General features: G+C 44.2%; 1 protein-coding gene across 3 annotated transcripts in view; it reads right to left on the bottom strand.

Moving 5' to 3' along the window:
* The window catches only part of Atrnl1 (attractin like 1), a 543,698-nt gene that overhangs the window by 196,449 nt on the left and 321,732 nt on the right, over positions 1–25,517 (bottom strand). For 2 of the 3 annotated variants that reach the window (NM_001431114.1, NM_001431115.1), the window contains 1 exon segment: positions 10,694–10,801. The exons of the other annotated variant lie outside the window; for it this stretch is intronic. In NM_001431114.1, coding sequence (NP_001418043.1) covers positions 10,694–10,801 — 108 coding nt within the window. 3 annotated transcript variants of the gene reach the window in all.

The raw sequence follows: 25,517 nt of genomic DNA, 5'->3' as shown, positions 1-25,517 counted from the left end.
TCTGTTCACTAGACTTCCTTGTGAGTTCAGTATTGTACAGAAACCCCTTTGCCACCCTAAATTAGTGTTCCTCAGTCATTCTCCTCCTGGATTATTCAGTCACTGGTTTCTGACCAGAAGAGTGAGAGTTCTAGCACAAGGCAAAGTCCTTGTCAATCACAGAAGTCACAGAGTCAAGCGCAGAGACCGGGGCTTTGTTAGCTGGGTAAGTGGCATGAGTGTGTGTTAGTCTCCTCTCCTTCGCTGTAATAAAGCAACCCTGATAAACTGCCTACATGAGGAACATACTTGCCTCTTGCTTTCAGATAGAGTGCAGACCATGGCTGCATGGGTGCAGGGTGGAGAGCCCACAGGGAACAAGGCTGCTCACCCAGGGTCAAAGACCAAGCATGAGAGGCACTGATCATCTTTGATCATCTGTAGCAGATTCTTGAGAGGGTTAGTGATGCGGGCGAAATTTAATTCCTTTGCAGATTTTAAGGTTCTAGTTTTTCAAGAACCATTTACTGGAAAATGGTTCTGCTTTCAACATGTGGTTGTTATAAAATCAAAAGAACAGCAGAGTCTAGGTGTGAGGACTGTCTGTCTGTCTGCTCTCGGTTATGGTGCTGCATTATGGAGGACTGGCCGCCGCCGCCATGCTGTCTTCGTTACTATGACCCTACAGTAAGGCGTAAGGTCAGGCACTGTGATGCCTACAGCTTTGGCGTTTGTTCAACATCCATTCAGCTGTGTGACTAGCTGCAGTACTTCCCCATACACCTTCAGATGTTTCTTTTACTCCTCAAAAATCCTACCGTTAGGACGTTGGTGGGACTTCATTGAATGTGTAAATTGCTTTGTTTAATGTGGACATATTTAGATATGGTGATTTTTCTATGGACAGAGTGGATTTTTCCATGTTTGTGTCTCTTTGTTTTCACTAGTGTTTCTGACTTTCACCGGACAGTTCTTTCATTTCCAATGTATCCCTGGAAGTTGCTTGTTGTTAGTCGGGACGTTATTTTTGTCCTTACTTGGTTTTTAACAATTCATTATTGGTATACAGAAGTGTGGTTAATTTTGTATACTTAATTTATATTCAGTAACTTTAATGAATTTAGGTTTCAGTTCTAATTGTCTTCTGGGGGGTTCTTCCTAATAATAAGACTGGCCGAAGACTTTTAAATGATATTGGGACAGTGTATGAGTAAAGCTTTTAAAAATGCCATTTTAAACTTAAAATAAATATTTCACACTTTTTCTATGACCTGAGAAGATCGAGAAGTTCAAAGGCAGGTTTCATGCCTATGTATGTACACACACATACATGCCTACACACATATACATGCCCATTTATATTACCCAGAGTGCCCTCTAGGCGGGTTAGTAGTGTACACCTAAGTACTAATCTCTGACAGCAAACACTCACTGAAGGCCCTCAAGAGGTCAGTCAGTCATTAGGTGAAAGGGCACAGGGCTCTCAGAGAATACCGGGAGTCACCAGACTCTGCCTCCTAGAAAGTGTGGTTGGAAACACTAACTTTGGGTACACTGTAATGAGCTGTAAGACTTTGAGCACTGAACGTATGTGAAGTCAACTTAGTTAGAGAAGAAGAGTCCAGACTGTATACTTTCATTTCCTTGTACTTTGATTATCTCCCCTGTTAAAGTAGCACGTATGTGATCATGAAAAGGCTTACATAACCACATATAAAGAATAATTCAAATATACCACCTTATAAATTTGCCAACATATCCTTTAAGGTTGGTCGTTAGTGTCATTAAAGTGAATTCTAGTTTGCCAGTGTTATAATAAGAGTAAGAATGTTTGGCCAAAGCAATTAAAATTAAACATGAAAAGAAAGGATGTCATTAAAGAAATTGTCAATGACACATAAGGATCCATATATGTGACCAGACTGTCAACTACCACCCACTGCAGACCACTGAAAGGTGAATGGCGAGGGCTGGAGAGATGGCTCAGGCACTCTTCCAGAGAACTCGGGTTCAATTCCCAGCAATACATGGTGGCTCACAGTCCTCTGCAAACTCTAGCTCCAGGGGATCTGATACCTTTTCCGGGTGCCCTCGTCGCCAAGCAAGCACATAGTGCAGCCATTCAAGCAGGCAGAACACCCATAGATATACAATAAATTAATTAAAAAATAAGTAAATGGGGAAATTATATTTTTGACATAATCATCATTTCAATTTATTAGCTGTGAATTATTTGTTTATGACAAAGTATTGCATTTCTACTTTGACACCAACTCTAAAAAAAGAGAGGAAGCTGAGCAAGAAAAAAAGAGAAAGAAAGAAGAAAAACCAAGCTATTAAAGATCCTAGGTGCTTTCCCGTGGTTTCTGACATTTACTGAAGAGAATCATGTACTGAGTTACTCATGAGCAGCACGGGGCAGCATGTTTTCTATACGGTGACACGTGGGTAAGGAGAGCCACACCGGGTACACAGCTGTCGAAGGTCAGCCAGACACAACACAGATTCACTGGAGCTTTTCAGGTGAGCCACCACACTCATGATAACTACTTTGGCCCGGGATTTGACCACATTGCACAGCATGCTAGGCCACCACCTTGGCCTTGCCATCACCTGATGGTGCCTGAGGTGCTACAGAAGTCTCCTAAGAACTCAGCTGCCCCTGCCCTCACCCCAACATGCAGGACTGTGCTGCTTTGCACCTCAGGACTCTAATGGCCCAAAACTATTTCCTCACCCAAGGCTTCTGCCGGCTGCAAAGGAGCGCCCTTCAGTTGGTGAGACATCAACTCTCACCTAAGCATTGAGTGAGACACCTGGTTTTCCTGGCGCATTTCCCTGCAGTGTTGACTCTGGCTGCCCACAGCTTGATTACTGGTCTCTCTCCATCATCTTCCTCCTTTCCTTCCCAGCTGATTCTTGAGTCTGAGAGGAGCAAGCAGTCTTGGTGTTTGCTAACCAGTGCCTCGCACAGTCAGCCCTCTTCAGACTCCTCAGTGCGTGACACAGACAGAGATCACCTAAAATGCCCAGCACAGCTCATTCTCCACCTTGCTCACACTGGCTCTGCTCGTTCCTTGCAACATTGGCATCTTTAAATGGTGTACAGGACACACGGTCCTCTGCCTCCTCTGGATTCCTCAGGGCTGCTTAGGTTTGCTGGGCAGGCTGCCTGAGGGCTCTACTCTTGGGATGTAACAGTCCTCGACAGAAGACATCAGTTACACTGTTACCTCAACAGTCCTCACCACATCACACCTGTACACTGTTGCTTCAACAGTCCAGGCTAGATGATACCAGTTACACTGTTACCTCAACAGTCCTTGCCAGACGACATCAGTTACACTGTTACCTCAACAGTCCTCACCACATCATACCAGTACACTGTTGCCTCAACAGTCCTCACCAGAAGACACCAGTTACACTGTTACCTCAACAGTCCTCACCACATCACACCAGTACACTGTTGCTTCAACAGTCCAGGCTAGATGATACCAGTTACACTGTTACCTCAACAGTCCTTACTAGATCACATCACACCAGTACACTGTTGCCTCAACAGTCCTCGCCACATCACACCAGCACACTGTTGCTTCAACAGTCCATACTAGATCACATCACACCAGCACACTGTTGCCTCAACAGTCCTTACTAGATCACACCAGCACACTGTTGCCTCCTCAGAGCCCGGCTCATCTTTCTCTTCGTCCATTACTGGTCCCATCTTAACGGTCTAACACGGGGCATCGTCTGCCCCACAGAGACGCCAAGTCCACATGCTGTTCCATCCTGCTTCATCCTGTTTTCCCTTCTGCATTGTGCACGCCACCCACTGCCTTATTAAAAGACTTACATTCTCCTCCTATAATACGGCCCCATAAGGACAGGTTCTTCATTCAATTCCCAGTGTGCGTTAGATGCTAGGACAGTTCCTGGCACAGACGAAGCATTCCATAAAATCCACTGTATAATCACTCTAACATTTCTTGTTTTCTAAAGGACGTCAAAGAAAGAAACCAGCCCAGAGCTGCTGAGACTCAACTCAGACATTTACTTTAACAGGGGAAAGCAAACAGCCAGCTTAAGCTCTAAGATATGTACTGAAGAGCAACTTTCCAAATTGAATTTATTTTTAAAAATCTAAGGTGCTATTTAACTGACATCATTGGACATACACAGTCATAAGAACATTTTAAATATCAGGAGTCACAATAACTTGCCAATATGTGGAAGAAAAATAACAAATATATTTCACATATCAAACAGCTACACAAAATAATCCATTATCTGTGAAATCAGCCCACAGATTGTGTTGCTAAGTAAATTCAGAGTCTAGAAGACTTACTAGGTTTGAATGGTAGGTATTCATTTTCCAGATAATATAAGCCTATGATTCAAATTTACTAATCATTAATTTAGAGTGGTTCTTGTTATATATATCAATATATAGAATATACTTTGTCTTTTGCTCAAAAGGCTTTTGAACAACTAAAGCCCATAAAAGATTCAGTATTCAAGTAATGAAATGTGTGAGCTCATTCATGTCATAGAGTTGGAAGCTGGGAAACAAGGGTACAGCAACCCACAAGTGTGAGCAGCAGTGCACACTTGCCCATGGCTGAGAGCAGTAGTGTGCACTATCCACAGCTGTGAATAGCAACACACTCTACACAGCTGTGAACAGCAGTGCACACTTACCCACAGGCAAAAACGGCAGTGCACACTACCCACAGCTGTGAGCAGCAGTGCACACTACCCACAGGTGTAAACGGAGGTGCACAGTTATCCACAGATAGCCAGTGTATATGAGATAACCATCTCCTACTTTACCTAACATCCTCTGTCATACATTTTCCTGACCATGCAGGCGTGAATCTCAACAATGCACACAGAAGTCACATTTAATTTAAGACAAATCCATTGTTTAACTAACCACATTATGATTAGTCAATAATTTTTGTATAACACTAATAGCTTGCTGATCTGTGGCATTGTGTTAGATTTTAATACTGAACTTTAAGGAAAAACCTATCATAGGACCTTTAAAGCTTTGATTTTCAGATTTATATAAAACATTTAATGTAATTCCAGAATGGCCCCAGGTGTCAAAATTAGCTGGTGGAAGTAAATTAATAAGCCACATCATGCTGTTCTATATATTCTTTAAAAGTGGGTGGGGGATTTGAAACACTTTTCAGTATTCTGCAGTAATGATAAATAAACCACAGCTAGGAAGCTGCAAATTAGTAGCAGGCAAATTAGCTGCAGAGCAACAGGAAGTAAAATGTAATTTAAAAACTCTACGTCTACCTCTTGTTTTCCAAAGGAAAAAATTAGTGCCGAGCTGCTGAGCTGGAACTTGGAGTTTACATTTAACAAGAAGAGCAAACAAACAATTTAAGGTCTAAAAATGTCTACCGAATGAGCACGTTTCTCAGCAGAAAATAAAACCTGATCCTGAAAATCACGTGGAATTTCAAGGAGAAGAAGAGTCAAGGTAATTTTCATAAAGGGCAGAGTTGGAGGACTTGCCTTTTCTGCTTCCAAACATACTGCAGAGCTACAGTACTCAAGACAGTGTGGCACTGCCCTAGAAATAGGGGCCAGCAAGAAACTCTCCATTTATGGTCAATAATTTTCCAAAGAGAACTACACACACAGAGTCTTTTTAACAGCTTATAAAAACTCCAAAGTCCAGTGATTCCAATCTTGAGCTTGGCAAATATAAACTCGATTTTACTACTTACGACAGTGCCATTAAGACCACTGTGAAGTAGAAATAGTCCAAATGTCTACCAGTTGAGGAACTTCATTAACAAATGTAGAGTACAGGCGTGGCGCTGCACACCTGTACTCTTGGCAGCAGGAAGCTCAGGCAGGAGGATTGAATGTTCCAGCTTAAACTGCACAGCAAATCTGTCTTAAACAGTCAAAAGTACAGTACCAGTGCCCAACAAAACATAACACTAACAAAACAGAACCTGGTTCTATCAGCTGACAGTATATACTTGGATTCCCAAATTGTAAGGAAACCTTTATGATTCTGTTTACACAAATTGTCTCAAATAGAAATAGATTAGCAGTTGCCAAGTCTGGAGGAAAGTGTGGGTGAGTGCAGATTGGAACACTCTAAATTAATCTGGGAGTTTATGCACTTCAATATTGATGCTAAAAACAGCAGAGTATATACTTCAAGTACTGCATATTTTATGAACTATAGTTCCATAGCCTTTAAAGATTCCATAATTCTATAATTAGAAGGCAGCAGAGCTGGGGGGAACCTTTCAATTTCAAGCAAGAGGGATAGCTTGGGGCAAACTATTCTAGTAACAATAACAACAACAGCAACAATGATTTTCTAAAGGGAAGCCAGGAAGAAGAATGGGATCCAGAGTACACCCCAAGAGCAAGAAGTGTTGCATGACGATGGGAGGCAGCCACAATTGCGTGAGCCACGGCTGAGGAGCCTTCCCCCAGGGGCAGGGCCAGTTCATGTTCAGGAAATCCAGTCCCAGCCCCAAGGGGGCCCATGACAAGTTCAGTGAGGAGGAGGGAGATGGTTGAAGATGTTGAGAGTGGGACACAGAACAGAGAAGAGAAGGACAGTTTACCAACCTCAGCTGAGTAGGGACCACGCTTGATGGAGCCCTTGCCCAGGGAGAAAGGCACTGGGAGAGGCTGGTGGAGCTAAACAAGGAGCCTCAAGAAGATCCTGAAAGCCCCACCCCACACAGAACCCCACTACAGCAGAGTGCATCCCGGGTGCGGTCTCGATGGACAGAGCACACTGCCACCAGGCCCACGTCAGGCCCATGTTCCCAGTGGAGCACTCACACCGGGCTCCGGCTGTTGTTTGTGTGGGGTGGGTCAGGGTAGGGAGAATGATGCTGGCTCTTGGTCTGTGCTTGGGTTTTGTTGTCCCATCCCCACTCCACCTCCAATTAGAAACCAAGTTTTCTTCATTTCATTTCATTTGGAAGTAAATCGGAATTTGGTTTTCAGACTCTTCCTGTCCTGAGTTTTAAAAAGTTCTATTTTTCTTCTCTTTTTGGGGGGGGGTGATATGTAGTAATATTAAATAAAGATTTTAATTTGTGCAACTTTGATTCTTAAGAGAAAACAAAAGCATGTGAGTAAAAATTGAAGTGTTCGCCTCAGTTTGGGACTGCTTGGATCTTCGTACAAACTGGTTTTGTGTATTAAGGAGGAGGTTAAGGCCTCTCTGACCACCTCGTGTTCCCATTTCCACACAGCCAGGAATCACAAGGAGTTGCTTGCAACCTCCCCTGTGCACCCTGCTCTCGTCAGACTTCTCCTGGGCTGGGCTTCCCATTCTCACCAGCAGCTCCAGGGCTCCAAACTCTGTATTCCTGCTGGTCTTCAGCAAAAGGAGTGGAGACTGGAGGGCAGTTTCTAGATGGGGTTTTCTAAGAAACTTCTGAATTCTATTACCTTTACTAATATGAGAGAATAATTTTTCAATATCTTAATCTTTTTATAAAATGAAGAGATGCCTATGATTGATTAAGGATGGTGGTTATGGCTGGGTGGTCTGTGGGGTTGTGTGTTTCTGGATTTTTTCCTTTTTTTCTCTTTTCAAATGTTGGGGGCATCCTCATTATTAAAGGGTCTTGTGCTTGCCTTCTGGGGTGGCGTCGCGGTCCCCAGCAGGTGAACCACTGCATCTGTGCATCTGTTGGACACCAACCACACCCTCCTCCCCCAGCCTTCGCTCTTGGGTTCTTGTGCATATTTCCCTTTACTTTGCTAACTTCAATAGTTAAATTGGTTTTATTGAATGATTCATAAATTCATAAATGATTCATAGGGGTGAGAAAAAAAATCACCCTTAAATTTTTGTTTAAATTCCTCTTGCAAGTAAAAACAAATGAAGTGGCAGGTGTAAAAAAAAACACAACAGAACAAAACAAAACAAACAAACAAACAAAAAAAGAAATCAGCCCCTGATAAAATGGACTTGGCTGAATGGGAGTTAGTATGTAATTATTTTTCCCCTCTCTATCTTGAAGTTAAATTTTCTGACGAGAAATGGCGTAAAAAGTATAAAGACGTCCCGCTTATTCGGAGAATGTAGCAACAATGCAGGAAAGAAAAGCACGAGTCCCAGTGTTAGCCTAACAGAGGAGGCAGAACACACTTTACCAGTGTCCTGAGGAGCACAAGGTAGCAGAGCAGTCTCATCTCCCCCGACCTTAACTTTAGAGACTACATGGACTAGGGAGGAAAACTGGTGAGTTCAGAGACACTTTCAGTACCTCCTCCAACGTCTTCAAGAACATGGAGGAAGAGGCGAGAGAGTGTGTCACTAGGAGGAAGAAATGAAGCCTATGTAGGAGCGGACTTAAGTGCCTCGGTCTGAGGTCACCCACGCTCCACCAGCATCAGTGGAGCATCAGAGGGGCAGCAGCGGTCTGGTCCCTGGCCTGCAGAGCGCCAAGACGACCCTAGAGCTGAGCATAGATAGACAGGGCTCTCTCACAGCCATGCATGCGCCAGCCAAAGCATTCACTTCTGCTCACAACTGCTGACTCTGCAGGCAAGGACAATGACTCATTTGCATCTCTTCTGTGACTTGGGAACAATCAGAAACGCAAGCAAAGAGTAATCTGTGTTTGCGGTTACTTAAACATGTTATAATAAGGAAATCATTTGTGATACATGTATCAAAACTTCTGGTTAGTTTAATATTTGGAAGCAGAAAGCGAGTATCTTATAAATGACTATATTAACTTTGCAGGAGGTGGGCCTTTTATGTCCTAACAAGGGTTAGAATCATGGGAGGTCATTGGCCAGTAAGTGCTGGATATGGAGGGAGACAGAAAAACACACAGTAGACAGAGGCAAGGAAGTGAGTCGTTAGGAAGAAATCTGTCTGTCTGTCTGTCTCTGTCTCCGCCCCGCTCATATATGTGTGTGTGTGTGTGTGTGTGTGTGTGTGTGTGTGTGTGTGTGTGTGTGTGTGTGTGTGAAAACACAGTCTTGGAGTGGGTGGAAGAACAGACACCAATGACCTGCTTTACCGGGAGTGGAACAAGAGTACAGAGGAACTGCGGTCCAGGGCCTACCAGGAAAATCTCAACGAAGAACACAAACCAGGAGTACAAATCAGTGAAATAAAGGTGCGCATGTTTTAAATTCTACAAAATATAATTTAAGTGAAGAAAAATAAAAACGTACATGAAAGACTTCCACACTGGGGAGGAAAACCCCACAGAGGAGGGCCATTCGTTCGGCACCTGTGCACCAGCAGTGAAAGCCTGCAGTCCAGGAGCCAAGCCTGTGAGAGCTGCCCAGGCGGCACTTGCTTGTCCCTGTGGTCTCTCTTCCAGGTGCTTCTGCACGACTGTGTACACATGCCTTACACTAAACAGAGGTTTAGTCGCAGTCTAGGTTTTCTGCTTACTTCTTCAGTCTTTAGAATAACATTATTTGAAAGAGAGGGATAAGATGAAATCTAAGCAGTTGCTGTACATTTCATTCACACCTTCTGCCTTTCAAGTGCCCTCCTGGCAATAGAAGACCCACTTACCCTTCCTACAGCTCTACCCTTCCACGGCAACTTGTGACCCAGAGCAGGGAAGAAGTCGAGTATACAGAAGCGTCATGCTGACGACCTCTCTCCCCCTCTCCCCACATGCACATACACACACTCTCACCCATCATACACACACATCACATACACTCACACAAACACACATCATACACACATTCACCCATCATATACACACACACACAAACATATCACATACACATACTCACACACATTCAAAAACTAGTATTTTTCATTTTATTTGTGAGGTATACTTCAGGTTTCATTTTTAACAATGACAAAACCTCTACAGACAAAACCAAATATATTTGTACCTAGATTTTAGGATTATTCTATTTTTGCATTCTTTACTTTCCTTGGGAGTGGAGAATCTAGTGATAACACATTATTAGTTAAATAGTGGCATTTCTTTAAAAAAAAGAGGATTGAAAATGTCAGTTCTAGAGTGTCCTATGCTCCTGTCTAATATTGCATACACCATGAGTAAACTGATAACCATACAGTTAAATCTGAAGGCCTTGGACAGCTTTGGAAAGTCATCCCTCACAGGCTGAAGTTTTCCTTTGGGAGGCCGATTTGACACTTTACCTGAGATTCCAGCATTACACTCAAATGCAGCCACACTTTCCACCCTGTTGCTCTATTTCTGTACATACAACAAAGTAGCAAGTTCTTCGACTTTCACCGCAAAATGCCCAGTATAGTTGACAGGCAAGCCTAAAAGCTGAACTATGTGATTAAGCCTCAGCTCATCCCCACACGCCTTTTGCAGTAAAACTTAAGGAACGAACATGGACCTGAAATGTTAAGTGAGCGGCCACAAGAGCCTCTGGGGACTGAGAATGGCGTTCAGATTCCTCCCATCAGAACTATACCTTGAATTCCTTCGGCTCCTATCTGACAGGCAGAGGAAGCCAGGTGAGCAGTCTGTCACTCTTGCCTGGGCTAATAGATTCTCCAGTGGCCTTTGTAGCTCGTGCTTTACCATTAAATCTATGTGCCTTGAAAGTACCTTAGCATGTGTGGCTGACTCTTGTCAGCCCCAGATAATCAGACTCTGTGTGGCTTCGAAAGCAGATGCAGATTAGAGAGGCAATATAAATATGCAAATCACGCTGGTCCCCTCAGCACCACTGTTCCTACCTCTAATGGCCCTCGCAGAAAGTCTGTCTGTTCAGCTCCTACTTCCAGGGCTACATCAACAGAAGCAAAGGGACGGCTGGCCATCTGCTGTCGTTCTCGAAGCAGTTGCTGGAGGGGGTTAAAAATGATCTGTTTTAAAATAGGCTTAAAAGCACATTAAATGTAACAATATCTGGTTTCAGTTCTGAACGAATAAATGGCATCGAAAATTTGGCAATTATTTCTTAGACATATACATCTAGGACCTAAAGACAAAAATTACTTTCTCCCCAGGCCCTGGTTCAACTTCTCAGACACAGGAAATGTTTAGTGTTACAAATAACCTTTCCCCCCTGACCTCCATCCACGGACCTACCTAACAAAATGTACTCCAAAGCACTTGGAAAACCTCAGGTGCAAGGTGCTACTTAAATAAAACGTGCTGTGGTGACAGGAGTTACCGCCAGGCTCCCACTCAAAATAACCCAGGTATTTGTTTGTCTTAACAGAAAGGAAAATATTATCAAAAATGTTTAAGGAATGGAAATGAAAGTTTTCAAAATACACCCAAAGGGATCAGGGAGTTTACACCTGCTAAGACTAAGCTTTGTAAGTTGTGAATGTCCCGTTTGCTGCTGTGCAACCAGCAGGAGTTCTGACCGAGCATCTTGAAAACTTTCCCCAAAGCCTGTGCCCATCGCTGTAAGTAAGGAATGACTGCTGAAACGCAGGGTAATCTGTGTGAAGGTCTCCACGCCGCCAACAAAGGGTATTTGTGCCTTTTCTGGGTTTGCCCACTAAGCTAGCAAGTCCCAAACAGCTGCCAAGCTAATTCATATTCCTGCCTTTCCCTGTAATTATAATGTTCATTAAGTCATGATAAGAAAAAAATTGATGCCCAGCACCAGATACCACAGATTTTGTCCCTTTCATCCTATACAGCTAATAAAATTATTATTAAATATTAAAGAGGACGGACACCGCAATTAAACACTCTTTCAAACAAGAGAAAATTCCATCAGTGCGGAAGGCAGCATCCTGGAGCACAGTGAATGGCTTCATTATTTATGGAGATCTTTGAGATTCTCAGCCCTAGTTGAACACATTAACTTCCAGGTTCTGAATATAAGTGGCTGAAGGACTGTGATACATCATCATTCATAAAACCCTTTGCAGATGAGAAAGGACACAATAAAGAGAGGCAATCCATTGTCTAGCATAGGACATAAATGGAATCTAAGGCTTTGCTTTCTTATTATTGAGAAAGCATCTGCCTGAAGATATTATACGGACTGAAGAACCTGCTAAGGATTGATAATTTAATATTAACTTACACTTTTGCTTAAGCAATGAATTCACAATAAATAAAGGTATGGAAGCTAGAGACCAATCACTCTAATAAAGTTCCACCATTGTGTTAAGTGTGGCTGCCAACAGATAGAGCTTGGCTTGTAGCTCTCCCCTTAGAGGGGCTGGGAACATCTGTGTGCCATGTGAACGCAGTGTCATTTCCAAGCAAGCCCTACAAAGGGCGGAAGGCAGAGTGTGTTCATATGCTCTTGGAAACGTTACAGAAGACAACTTGCCCATACACCAAAAACACTGCTGGGCAAGCTATTCTTCCAACAGCAATACAAACGAGGCCTTGAGGAAAATGTCAACTCAAGGTTTTGTTCAAACACAATCATCTAGGAGTTACAGTGTCTTCCGCTTGTCTGTCTCTCCTTGGCTTATAAATGATACCTCCAGTGACAGATTTTTAACAATGAGAGCTGTTTTCTCAGCCACCCATTGCTGGACCTCAAGGGTCTATAAAATATAATTAATAAATATTCATGCCCATAAATTGTTATTGCTTAGACAAGCACTGCAAGTGCACATCTTTGGTTGAGACTGAGTGTCCCAAAGTGTAATGCATCTCTGTGACACCAACACTCAAACACGGGAAGAAAATCTGTCACTGACATGTGTTCAGTTTTGCATATTTTATTTGTAAAGGCCTTTCTTAAGACTCAGATTTGCTCTGTGGGCTTTCAGTTTAATTGATTTTAAAGAACCGAATGGATTTATCTTGGGCTACAGAGTGGGGCTGAAGGTCTTGTTAAGAGACTAACAGCGAGAGGTTCTGCTGTGACACCAGGGACAGGAACCTGCATTCTCAGGACACACACTGCTCTGGCCTGATGCTGTAAAGGAACCTGAAGATGACCACAACGATCTTCCCCCACCGATCTGTGGTTCTCACCATCGGCCTTGCCTTTTAGTAGCAGGATGCCTTACGTTCTCAATTTTGTCAGGAAGAAGGGCATGCACAAAGCGTGCCAACAACTTAAGTTTTGAAAAAGGTCATCTAAGCACTGACATGGCAGCCCAGCCTCTGACGTCAGGCGTTGCATTTTCATGCTGCTCTGCTGCCTGTTTCTCCCCAGATCCTACATTAATTAACTAATTTACATCCTAAATGTTGCCCTCCTCCCAGTACCCTCCTCGTACAGTTCCTCCCCTCAACTTCGCTTCACTTCACTTCACTTCACTTCACTTCACTTCACTTCTGAGAGGGTGACCCTCTTATATCCACCCTCCTTGGGCATCAAGTCTCTGAAGGACTAGGCCCATCCTCTTGCACTGAGGTCAGACATGGCAGCCCTCTGCCACATACAAGCCCGGGGCCTCAGATCAGCCCATGTACGGTGTTTGGTTGGTGGCTCAGTCTCTGGCAGCTCCCAGGGGTCCAGGTAGGTAGACACTGTTGGTCTTCCTGTGGGGTTGCCATCTCTTTGAGAGCCTTCAAATCCTCCCCCAACTTCCAGACGTGTCCCTGACCTCCATCCAATGTTTGTCTGTGTGTATCTGCATCTGTCTCAGTCAGTTACTTTAGCCAAAAAGTTTAGAATGCCCATGATATACTCCACAAACCCGAAGAAGTTAAACAAGAAGGGAGGCCCCAATGAGGATGCTTGAACCCCACTTAGATGCGGAACAAAATAGTCATGGGAGGCAGAGAGAGGGAGGGACCTGGGTGGGTGAGGGCAGGGTTAGGAGAATAGAGGGGCAGGATCAAGCATGGGGAGAGACAGGAGAGAGTTCCAGAGGGCCAGGAGGAATGGCAATATGCAGCTGCTGGGGACAGGGAGTAGAAGGATTCTCTAAGAAGTCCCAGAGACCCAGGATTTGGGAGGCTCCCTGGAGTCAATGCAGGTGACCTTAGCTGAAATGCCCAACCTGAAGAGACCACCTCCAGTAGTCAGACAGAACCCCCAGGGGAGGGATGGGGACACCAACCCACCTACAAAACTTTTGACCCAAATGCCTCCTGTCTAAAAGAAATGCAGGGTCAAAAATGGAGTAGAGTCTGAAGGAATGGCCAACCAGTGACCTGCCCATTTTGAGACCCATCCCATGGGCAGGCACTAATCCCTCACACTACTAATGATGTTATCCTGTGTTTGCATCCAGGAGCCTGGCATAGCAGCCCTCCAAGAGCTCTACCCAGCAGCTCTCTCCAGTCTTAGCTGTTTGACCGCAACAGTAGGAGGAGTCATGCCTCATTAATTCTTGATGTTCCTCATCTGTGGAGCCTGGGTGATGGGTGCTAAAGCTCCCTCAGAGCAGCCTCCCGGTTCATACTACTGGACAAGGACAAAATCATTTAGTCTTTCAAACCACTTTCTCTGCATACAATGAGAATGACTGTCATCTTCAGGTTGTGAGCTGGGAACAGAAGAGGATAGCCATGAACAGCTCAGCCCACAGTCTGGCTGGCCCCGCCCGCGAGCTTGGAGACAGTTGGGAGGGTGCAGTCATTGCTCTGAAGCACTAATTTCCTATTTGAAGACGACACACTAATTACTGCAGCCCATGTTCCCCAGCACGGGTGACACATTTGGCTCTTCTAGTCTCCCTTTTACCAAATGTTGCATGATGAGACAGTTGGAAATGTCGTTATTGAACTAGACTTGGAACGGCTCTCTGCCATTTGGAACTAAGAATGATAAAGCCCAACCAGAAAACCAAGAGAAAATATAAAATACTTTCTTAAGACATTTCATAACTTATTTTCTGTGAATCTGGGTTTGTGTGGCAGCTTAGCATTTGCACATCTATAGGAATACTCACGGCAGATGTGTCTGCTCTATCCGTGATCTGCTACTGCCAATTATTCAGTGCAGAACAATAAAACCACAGAACAAACCCATCACATCATAGTGATGATAACCATGGCGCTACAAATGTTGCTGATAAGAACATTTAAAAATTAAATATGTGTCTTTGGCTCACTGCTTTGTCCAAAGTAACTCTTTTAGCATTGAATATTTGCTACGAAGTACACCATGAATTAAAAATTAATATGAAAATCCAGACCTAAACGTGACAACTGACTCTATCAGATATATATGTGGGTAGGTAATTCTACTTAACACTACGAGTTCAAACGCTGGGCCATTCCCCAAGTTCCTATTAGCTGCCTTTCAAGCATTGCAGGGCGCATGGCCATAGTAAAATGTAGAATATTATATTTAAGAAGACACAACATAAGACTTCCAAGCATTGCAGGGCAAGTGACCACAGTAAAATGTAGAATATTATATTTAAGAAGACACAACGTAAGAAACAGAGCTGTAGCTGACTTTGCCCCCAACTCTCCTCACAGCTCCTACCTCTCTCTGTCGAGTTCAGGCTCCCAAGACACCTCCCACAGTCCTTCCAGTCTACCGCGATTCAGAAATAAATGATGACGTCCCATCTGCCGCTCCTTCCCTCGCTTACGTGTTTGTTTTGAGAAAGAATTTCTACTCTGAAGCCAGGCTGGCCAGAGATTTACCTGTAGCCAAAGCTCAGCCATCGCCCGCCACAACCTCCAAGTGTACTGGGGTGGCAGATGGGGTCAGTCACACCTGGAGCACAGTCACCTGACTACTCATTATCTCTGCGTGGCACTAATTGTCTCACTGCACTAGAGTCATATTCAAGGCAAAAATCTACTTTTAGCTAATTCCCATTTCCCAAAACAGTTAGTATTCGATTTCATTTTTAAATTGACAATGAATTTTAAAATAATGTAAAACATCTAAATTTGCTTCCTACAAATGTGGGTAAGGATGAGTTATAATAAAATGATTGTAATTATGATTAATTATTTAGAGTTATGATGAATCCTTTGACAGTATGGTGCATATATGAATTGTTTGCTTTGAATGAGAAGTCCTGAAGGCTGAATTTCAAATCCTCATGAAGTTTCACGTTGCCCCTCATCTACTTACCTGCAACAGCACAGAGATAAGGGGAGGAACAAGTCATCATGATGTATTAATATCGCTAAGATTTCTGAGAAAATAAGGAAGTAATAAAAAAAGATTTTATATTGGTCTAGCCTTTGCCAGTTCTGATGAACAAAGCATCTGTACTCAGTCTAATTCACTAAACACAGTCTGTGAGATGGTGCTGGATATTGGTGTGCACATATTCACCGTGGATACAGCAAAGTAAGGCAGTGATTCTGTCCTCTAGGTGTTACCCTGACAGACAGACAGTGACACTGTCATTCGGTTCCACTGAACTGGGGACAAGGGTGGTCCACCATGCTCTAGCACTCGGTGTGCAGGGCCCAAGGCTCAGACTCCATGCTGGCCCAAGCATCTCTCTGCTTGTGCGTTTCCAGTCTGAAGTTAGTTGTCTACACTCTGATGCTCATGCTCACAAGGCTGTCCTGGCAGACAACCGTCAGCCAGCCTGTCTGAATTACTCTGTTCTGTGCTTCAACAGTCTTCAAACTACGCGATGTGCTTATTATTGATATAGTTTTTGAAAAAAAAAATGTCTAGCAGTTGCCCAACTCCATTAACTTTACTAAAACTATATATAAAACTCTCCCTACAGTATAAAAATTAACTCAATCTTTATTATTTGATTAAAAAAGTCCTGTCCTCTCCTGGCAATAAGTGGAGTATAGATTTTCCAAGCAATTCCTCAGACACAGCAGCACAGGTGTGATGTTTGTATATGTTCTGCCTAGGAAGTGGCACTATTAGAACGTGTGGCTCTGTTGTGGTAGGTGTGTCAGAGTCGGTGTGGGCTTTAAGACTCTCTTCCTAGCTCCCTGGAAGTCAGTATTCTGCTAGCAGCCTTCAGATGAAGATGTAGAACTCTTGGCTCCTCCTGCACAATTCCTGCCTGGATGCTGCCATGTTCCCACCTTGAAGAAAATGGACTGAACCTCTGAACCTGTAAGCCAGCCCCAATTAAATGTTGTCCTTTATAAGAGTTGCCTTGGTCATGGTGTCTGATCACAGCAGTAAAACCCTAACTAAGACAATAGGGTGTGCCTCCTTTACTACCAGGAGCTTGCTATGAGACTAAGGAAAGACGAGAAAGAATAAGGAATGTTTGCTTCTAAATCTACTACCCAAATACAACAAACTAAAATGATAGTAACTATGTCAGCTAGCGTAGACATGCACACACACAGACATGTTATGGGAGCACCTTCAGCAGTGTGAAAGGAGGTCACAGCACAAAGTAAATGCACTATAATTCAAGCTTCAAACTTAAGAGGACTCATGGATCTCCCTGAGACGGGGAAACAGAATAGATTTTACCAATGGACTGGGGGCGGATGAAAACTGAAACAGGATGATCAGATGGGGAGGAGGGATGGGGATAAGGGACAGAATACGGGACTTCAAGGAATGGAATGTAAACCTAGTAAACTATATGGAGGTGATCGTAATGAGTTCTTCTAATAATGGGGGGAATGGCACATGGCCATCTCTTATCACCAAACAAGGCTTCTAGTGTGTGGGGGGGAACTAGGTTGCATTCAATTGAGTTGTTGGTCAATGGGGCCCCATGGAAATCCCCAACCAACCTAGGCTGTTGCTAAGACAAAAGGGTGCTCTCTACAAAGTGACAGTGAGGCCTCATTGCTGGAGACAACACCCACACAACTCATTGAACAGGGAGAAGCCAAGACGGTGCCTACATGGAGTCCTCATCCTTATTTTCTAATCTCTTAGATACAGGAAAGTACTGTGCAAGTTACTGAAAGAGATATATGGACACCAACCCAGCCATAAAACCTGTCCTCTCTGCATAAAATGCTAGGGCGAAGGTGGCACAGAACCTGTGGGAGCAGCCAGTCAGTGTTTGATTTGACTTAAGGCCCAGGCCACAAGAGGGAATCCAAAACAATCACTGCTTAGGTAATCAAGAACCAGAGACCAGATGACCCAGAGACCTAGGGTAAAACCAAACACCACTGATTTTAAAAAACAAAAACAATAAAACGGTTCCTAATGATACTCTGCTTACTTATAGATCAGTTATCATCAGAGAGACTTCACCTGAGCAGCAGATAGAAACAGATGCAGAGAGTCACTGCCAGATATTAGAGAGAGAGAGAGAGAGAGAGAGAGAGAGAGAGAGAGAGAGAGAGAGATTGACCTTGAAACACACAGTTCTAAATGGGATATATCCATCAAATTCCTCCCCTCAGAGCTCAGGAAACCACACAGAAGAAAAGGAAGAAAGATTGAAAGAGTCAGGGGATGGAGTACAGCAGGAGAACAGGTCCTCTGAACCAACTTAACAAGGCTCCTAGGACCTCACAGAGACGGATGCAGCAAGCACAGGGCCTACAGCGGTCTGCACCAGGACCTCTGTGTATGTCACAGCTTTCAGTTTAGAATTTCAGAGGATCCGAGTGTGGGTCTCTGACTCTTGTGCCTCCTCCTGAGGCTCTTTTCCTTCTGTTAAGCAGCCACGTCCAGCTCCCATGAGACGGTTTTGCTTTACCTTATATTTTGTCTTGTTTGGCTGTCATCTCTTAGACCCTGCTCTTTTCTAATAAGCAATAGAGAAGGAGAGGAACTGGGAGGGTATGGAGGAGTAGAGAGAGGCAAAACTGTAATTAGAAGGAATTGTGTGAGAAAATAATCTACTCTCAATTAAAGAAAAAAATGGAAAAAAAACCTTAAGATGCCAAATAAAGGTAAAAAAGGTCAGTGCAAGTTTTTGTTACAGTTTAGACAGCACTGATCATTTAGTTGGAATTAACAACAATGCTATTTAAGTTTCTTTCCTGTTGCTGTTATGACAGGGTGGTGGGGTTGTAAGAGCAGCATAAGCTCTGGAAAGTGGGTCATGCTGCATCCCTACTCAAGAAGCAGAGGATGCCTGGGCTCAGCGAGCCCCTTCTCCTTTTCATTCGTTCTGGGGTCCTTCACAGTCATGGCTATGGTGCCTTGCTGAGACTCCAGACGCTCTCAGACTCGCAGATGAAGTTAACCAGCATCTCCAGAGGTCACCGCTGGCTCTATACAAGCCATTTGCAGATATCTCTTACTATTCTTCAAAGTAGACGAGAAAAGAATAGGCTTCGAAAGAGCCAGGAGTTTTGTCATCTGACAGGTTCTAGCACAGCCAGTTTCCACTTTTCCTTTACTGCGTGTGTACAGATTTCATTGACAAAGAAAGCCGGAGTGAGAAGCATCCGTCAACGTAAGTAATCGGTCCTTTCCTCAAGACTGAGGCTAATCTCCCGTGTAACGCTCTGATTGCAGATGGCGTCCTGTGCAGATGGTGTCCTGTGTATGCTTTTATTCTGGGCTTGTTTACTTTGTCCATCAAAGACAAAAGAAAGCTGCACGTCACCTCTGAGTAACAAGATGGCAAGTCTCAACTCCTGCTTCCTTCTCAGATCTCACTAGGGAGTGGGGCAGACAACACTCTCCCTCACTTGGCATTGTAAGGACAATACTGAAAAGATTAGAGCACAGTTTTGTTCCTTCCTCTTCTCTTCTTAGATGACGAATGCATCTACATTTAGGCTTACTTGACAAAACTTTTTCCTTTAGCGATTCATTAATTAAACGTATCATGCACGATCTATTAAGTACCAGTTGCTGTTCCCAGAGTTGATGTAGGAGGTGATTCTTTATTATTCATCAACTTTCCCTACACTAGCAAAGAAAGAATAGTAGAGTTTTTCCTGGGCACCTGTGGAAGGTGGAGTCAGGGCAGCAGCAGATGGCCCTCTGCTTCCTGTGTAGGAATTACTTAAGTGCTCCAAAGCTAGCCACAAAGCCTTCCTATGGATCTCAATAAATGAAAGAACACCTGCATGCAACACACAGCAGCCTTGCAGTCACCTCTCCCTTCCACCCACTGCCCCCTCCTCCTTCCTCACATCCCCCACCTCCTCCCTCACATCCTCACCTCTTCCCTCACACCCCCACCTCTTCCCTCACTCCCCCACCTCCTCCCTCACACCCCCACCTCTTCCCTCACTCCCCCACCTCCTCCCTCACACCCCCACCTCCTCCCTCACACCCCCACCTCCTCCCTCACACCCCCACCTCTTCCCTCACATCCTCACCTCTTCCCTCACATCCTCACCTCTTCCCTCACACCCCCACCTCCTCCCTCACACCCTCACCTCCTCCCTCACACCCTCACCTCCTCCCTCACACCCCCACCTCCTCCCTCACACCCCCACCTCCTCCCTCACATCCTCACCACCTCCCTCACATCCCCACCTCCTCCCTCACACCCCCTCCTCCTCCCTCACACCCCCACCTCCTCCCTCACACCCCCCTCTTCCCTCACACCCCCACTTCTTCCCTCACACCCCCACCTCCTCCCTCACACCCCCACCTCCTCCCTCACATCCTCACCTCCTCCCTCACTCCCCCACCTCCTCCCTCACACCCCCTCCTCCTTCCTCACTCCCCCACCTCCTCCCTCACACCCCCACCCTCCTCCCTCACACCCCCACCTCCTCCCTCACATCCTCACCTCCTCCCTCACACCCCCACCTCCTCCCTCACTCCCCCACCTCCTCCCTCACACCCCCACCTCTTCCCTCACATCCCCCACCTCTTCCCTCACATCCTCACCTCTTCCCTCACACCCTCACCTCTTCCCTCACACCCTCACCTCTTCCCTCACACCCCCACCTCCTCCCTCACATCCCCACCTCTTCCCTCACATCCTCACCTCTTCCCTCACACCCCCCACCTCTTCCCTCCATCCTCACCTCTTCCCTCACACCCTCACCTCTTCCCTCACACCCTCACCTCTCTCAGACACCCCCCTCCCCCCACATACTCTCTACCTCTTTCCTAACATCTCACCCCTAACCCTTCATGTCATTTCTAGCTCTCGGGGCTGAAGGCTGAACCCAGGTTCTCAGGCATTCTAAGAAGCCTATAAACATCTTGTGATGGTTACTTTATGCAAGTTCAAACTTAAAATGTGGATTTAAAGTCCTCTCTTTGCCGACATAGGTGGTATCACTGGCAAAATTGCCAAGGATGATCTCATTCTAGGATAAAAGAGTTTTCACAGAAGGATGACGCTTTGAGAAGAGCTAATAAGTCGGCATTGCCTCAGAAAAGCATTCTGGGATCAGTGGGAAGTACAAGAAAAAGTACTGAGAGATGGAATTTTTTTGTAAAGAAAAAACAAAATGCCTACTTCCGACTTTAAAAATTGTTGATACTTAAAATCATATTTGATGTCCTATACAAGTTGTGCCTACTCAACTTATCTTATAAAACCAAAATGTGATCGATTATTGTGATCGAAAACAGGCAAATAGAAAGTGGTGAGATAGTTCCAGATAGAAAGAAAACAGGAGCCTAATACAAAAGACCTGACATGCACACATGTCCTCACCACAGCACACAAGCACGCAAGTTTAGTGATTAAAAGTGTGTTAATCACACAAACGTGAAGTTCTAAGTCCCTATGCAGTAAAACTCCAGCGTCATTCACAGCACTATCTCCCGCAAGCCCCGCCCCTCCCATGGTGGTAGGAGGCCTGAACAGCGCAACGGCCACGCCCACTGCGGTCCAGAAATAGCCATGCAGTGTGATACATTGACACTGAAGCCATGAAACACAGAGGAGCAAATGGAATACTGGGCTAATACAATAAAGGAAACCAGAAAAGGACATTTCATTATTAGCAGCAAGCGTGGAGCTGGCCAGGCAAGTTTGAGCTTCAGATGCAAGAAATGGGAAGTCTTCAGAACCTGGAAGGCAAAGAGTGTCCTGCTTGGACCATAACCAAGGTGAAGAGGAAACAAGATAATGTCTTTAAATTCTCAGGAGCAGGAGCAAAACGAAACAGATTCATTGTCTTTTAAGACAAAGGTTGCCTTTCTATTACTCAGAAAGTCCAATCCTACAGAATAAGAAGCAGGTGAAACCAAAAGGGGCAAGAAATATGTGTACGATCCTCAAAATAAAGTAACAAAATGTATCAGAAGGAAACAGTAACAGCCGTTAATCTCAAAGACAATGAATTTCCTTCTCCTGGTAAGTAGCAAAAGGTCAGTTTTGTATGCAGCTTTCTTTAACACAAAAGGCCAGGTGGTTGTAATTTATCTGAGCAAATCAAAATGAGCAGAGGGACGATCGCGGAAAAGGTCATTTAAAAGCTGCGTCCTCAGAATGGATGTGTAATGCGTATGACTCCGCAAAGGCACAAATGAGAGCCTGGAAAAATGTGACTTTTGAAACCTGAACTCGAAAGGGAAAAAGGGTCAGACACAGCACTTCCCTGCGTAAGCATGTACAAAGTGGGAGAAACCCAGGAGGTGTGCCACACGACACAGTCAACCTTGCAGAGTGGAGGAGACAAGTGTTGCCCACAGTACAAGCCATACAGGGACTCTGTCCCAGTAACTGAGGCCTGAACCCTTCTGAGGAGAAGAAGGCTTCCACCAGGCCTCCAGTCACCCTCTCCCCACAAGACATAATCTGTAAGACAAGGTCCCTCCTTTCTGGGACTCTCCACTGTGGGAGTTAACTCTCAGTGCTGAAGATTATTCATTCTCTCGGTTAAGAAATCCTAACACAGCACAGTGCAGCCAGCTTTATCCTGAAGTGCACAGGCAGTCTGTCTGCCCATTGGATTACTATGGTGCCTTGGGGAGCAAGTGGAACTGTGTCGCCTCTGGACAGAAACTGGGAAGGTTGAGCTGATTCAGAAACCCCAGTGAATTCTCCTATCTGAGAGCTTCAACCACTCCGGACCTGGTTCCTGTCCTGGAACACGTGGCCGAGACACTCCGTGGAGAGGACTGTGACAGTCAGTCACTTAGAGACAGCACTTGAAGTCCTTCCAAATACAGATGAGGCATCCCTAACATCTCTGACCAAACCAAAAGAAAGAATCTGCATCTAGGCACCAACCCACCCCAAAATGTATATAAGACCTTATCCACAAGGAATAAAGCACAAGACTTGTTTCATCAAAGGGCTCTAGGAGTGTCTGTCTTATAGAGCTGTGACCTCTTGGGGAAGAGAATTCTCTTTCTTGCTGGAAACTGTTCAAGCCTACTGCAGTCTGCAGTCACTTCCCACTCAGTGGCCCTGACCTTGGCTCCAAGCTGCCCTCTAAGGACTGGCTGCTGGAGAGACCTGGCAGCCTACCTTGACACAATGCTCCCTCCTCTTTGGAGAGTACAACTCTTTGACTGCCCCACAGATCTCCATGGCTAGCATCTGGTACTCAGACCCGCACCATGGCTGTCTGTGATTATAGTATCATAGTTCTGTGAGAGCTGCTTAGATCATCAAAGACAGATAAATGATCCAAATAATGACAATTTCCTCATAATCAATATGCTAAATATTTGTTCTTTTAAAGGAACTGTATTATTTTGTTATTAATGAATGGAGTAGTTTTAAATTCAATATTAGAAAACTTTAAAAATGTTAAAATGTTTCTTTATCAAGTCATGTGCAAATTATCATTTAAAGTGTCTCTACTGGGAAATACCAAGGATGTTCACTGACTTACTGTAGTGATACATGAACACAGTTTTGTGAAAGGAACCATGACTTACTTTTTAAAAGCAACTAAGTTTTGTTGTCTTAATTTTAAACATGAAGGATAGTTTGATAGGGAACAGATTATTTCACCTGGTGTAAACTGCCTTCTTTAAAGTATTTGGAACACATTTCAATGCACGAATCAGATATATATAGAGGCAGTGGTCACACCAGACTCGTGGCAATAGTTCATTTTTAAAGTTAAAGGAATTCTAGAAGTTAACTTGTCCAATATTACAGCGTGGTGAAACCACTCTGCCTTCTATGGCAGATGGTCATTGGGCATCAAATCAGCCATTGATAAGGGTCCAGAATTACTACTTCTTAGCAAGTCTCCTCACACAATACTGTTGGTTTCCGACATGACAGTTAACAATAAATGCCTATTTTTCCCTTGTGATCTTTTTGGGACATTAAAATTAATAAAGATACTTCAAACTTAATTTGCAAAAAATTCTTCAAGTACACAGTAAGTACTTGAACAATTTCTCACACCTTCAACTCAAACAGATGGACCATTGTAACACTTTTCATTCATTATTTATGCAACAGAAATCTGTGAAATACTCTCTGCTCTGGGAAGAGAGCCAGGCATGTGGTGTTGCCCTCAAGGGGGCTTACTCTGTTTCTAGTGGAAGTTCTCGGTGTTGGTTTTGAAGGTCTGTCTTGACATACAAAGAGCACTCACACCACAGAAGTGTGGTCAGACTTACTTAGAACGTGATAGAACACTTCTCACAATCCACACTAATTTGGATACTTTTCAAGACAAGGTGACACAGTGGATTTTATTTTGCTTTTAAATTTATGCTTCTGTTGCTAGCTCTAACTTGCAGCCCCAGGTTTCTCTGATACAAATGATTAAAACCAGTATTCCCCAGTTAGCACTGGTGTGAGGTGTGAAATTTCTTAAAAATAAAATCAGATCTTCATATTGGCACTTAAAATTTTTAACTTTTAAAATTGCTATCCCAATTTATCTTTGAGTGTAGAATTCTCTTTGAACTGCTGGCCTTCTGGTGTGTTGTTAAATCTCTCTCAATATGACCCTTTATTGACCTCCTATCTGATTCCCTGAATCAGACAGACAGACAACCATCGGCACTGGCAAGCTACTGCTGACCCAAAGTGAATCCTAAACGCCACTCATTGGTTGACACAGGCTCCTTCATGTGCCAGGTAACCTTCCCTGTGCTGATGGAGACAGAGAGGAAAGCTGTATGGATTGAAGAACACAGAGCAAAAGTCCACTTGAGAGTCAAGAGCAGTCCAGGGAACAAGGATGTCCCCGCCTAAGAAAGTTCAGCACACTTCCCTTTGTTTTAATACCAGTGAAACCACCCTTTACCCATTCTGCGTTCACGGTGCTGAGGAGTCAGGCTCTAGAGGCATCTACGAGGTGGCTCTACCTCATCTTGGTCGGTGGCTTTCTTGACCCAGCCTCACTGTTCAAGGTTGCTCTACGTAGTTCTGTAGCTCCCCTGAGTCCTCACTGCTTTACCTGTTACCTGGTGATTTTCCTGAATTAAATGTCTTATGGCATTTTTTCAATCATCAAGTATTTAACGATCATATAACAATTAACATACCATTTCTCTCTAATACAATATATTTCTGTTTTTACCAATTTGCCTCCCCCAACTCGAAATGTTTATAACCAAGACATTTACTTCTTAGTTGATAAAAATTTTAAATGGATCAAGGAAAAGAAATGAATTCTTTATTACCCTATTAGAGCCCTCTCTCTGGAACTGGCCACCTACTAAAAACCAATAATGAGCTGCAGAAGTACTAAGGACCCTCCCCAGATTCCTGAACAAATTGAAAAGGAGGAAGTAAATTATAGGGCCAATATCTTTATTAATGACACCATACTCTGTGTCTACATTTACGGATTAATTGAGTTACTTTACTTTCTTGAGGACAGACCGAGAAAGTCCCCAAGTGTTTGCTTTAGGGCTAGGCAGCCATGGTCGTTCCTTTACCTAAAGTTTCATTCTTCCTT

Source organism: Rattus norvegicus, chromosome 1 (genome assembly GCF_021556685.1).
Source record: "Rattus norvegicus strain SHRSP/BbbUtx chromosome 1, alternate assembly SHRSP_T2T, whole genome shotgun sequence".
In the NCBI taxonomy this organism is placed as follows: domain Eukaryota; kingdom Metazoa; phylum Chordata; class Mammalia; order Rodentia; family Muridae; genus Rattus; species Rattus norvegicus.
The sequence above is the reverse complement of the archived record's forward strand: the minus strand, read 5'-3'. Positions and strand labels throughout refer to the sequence as shown.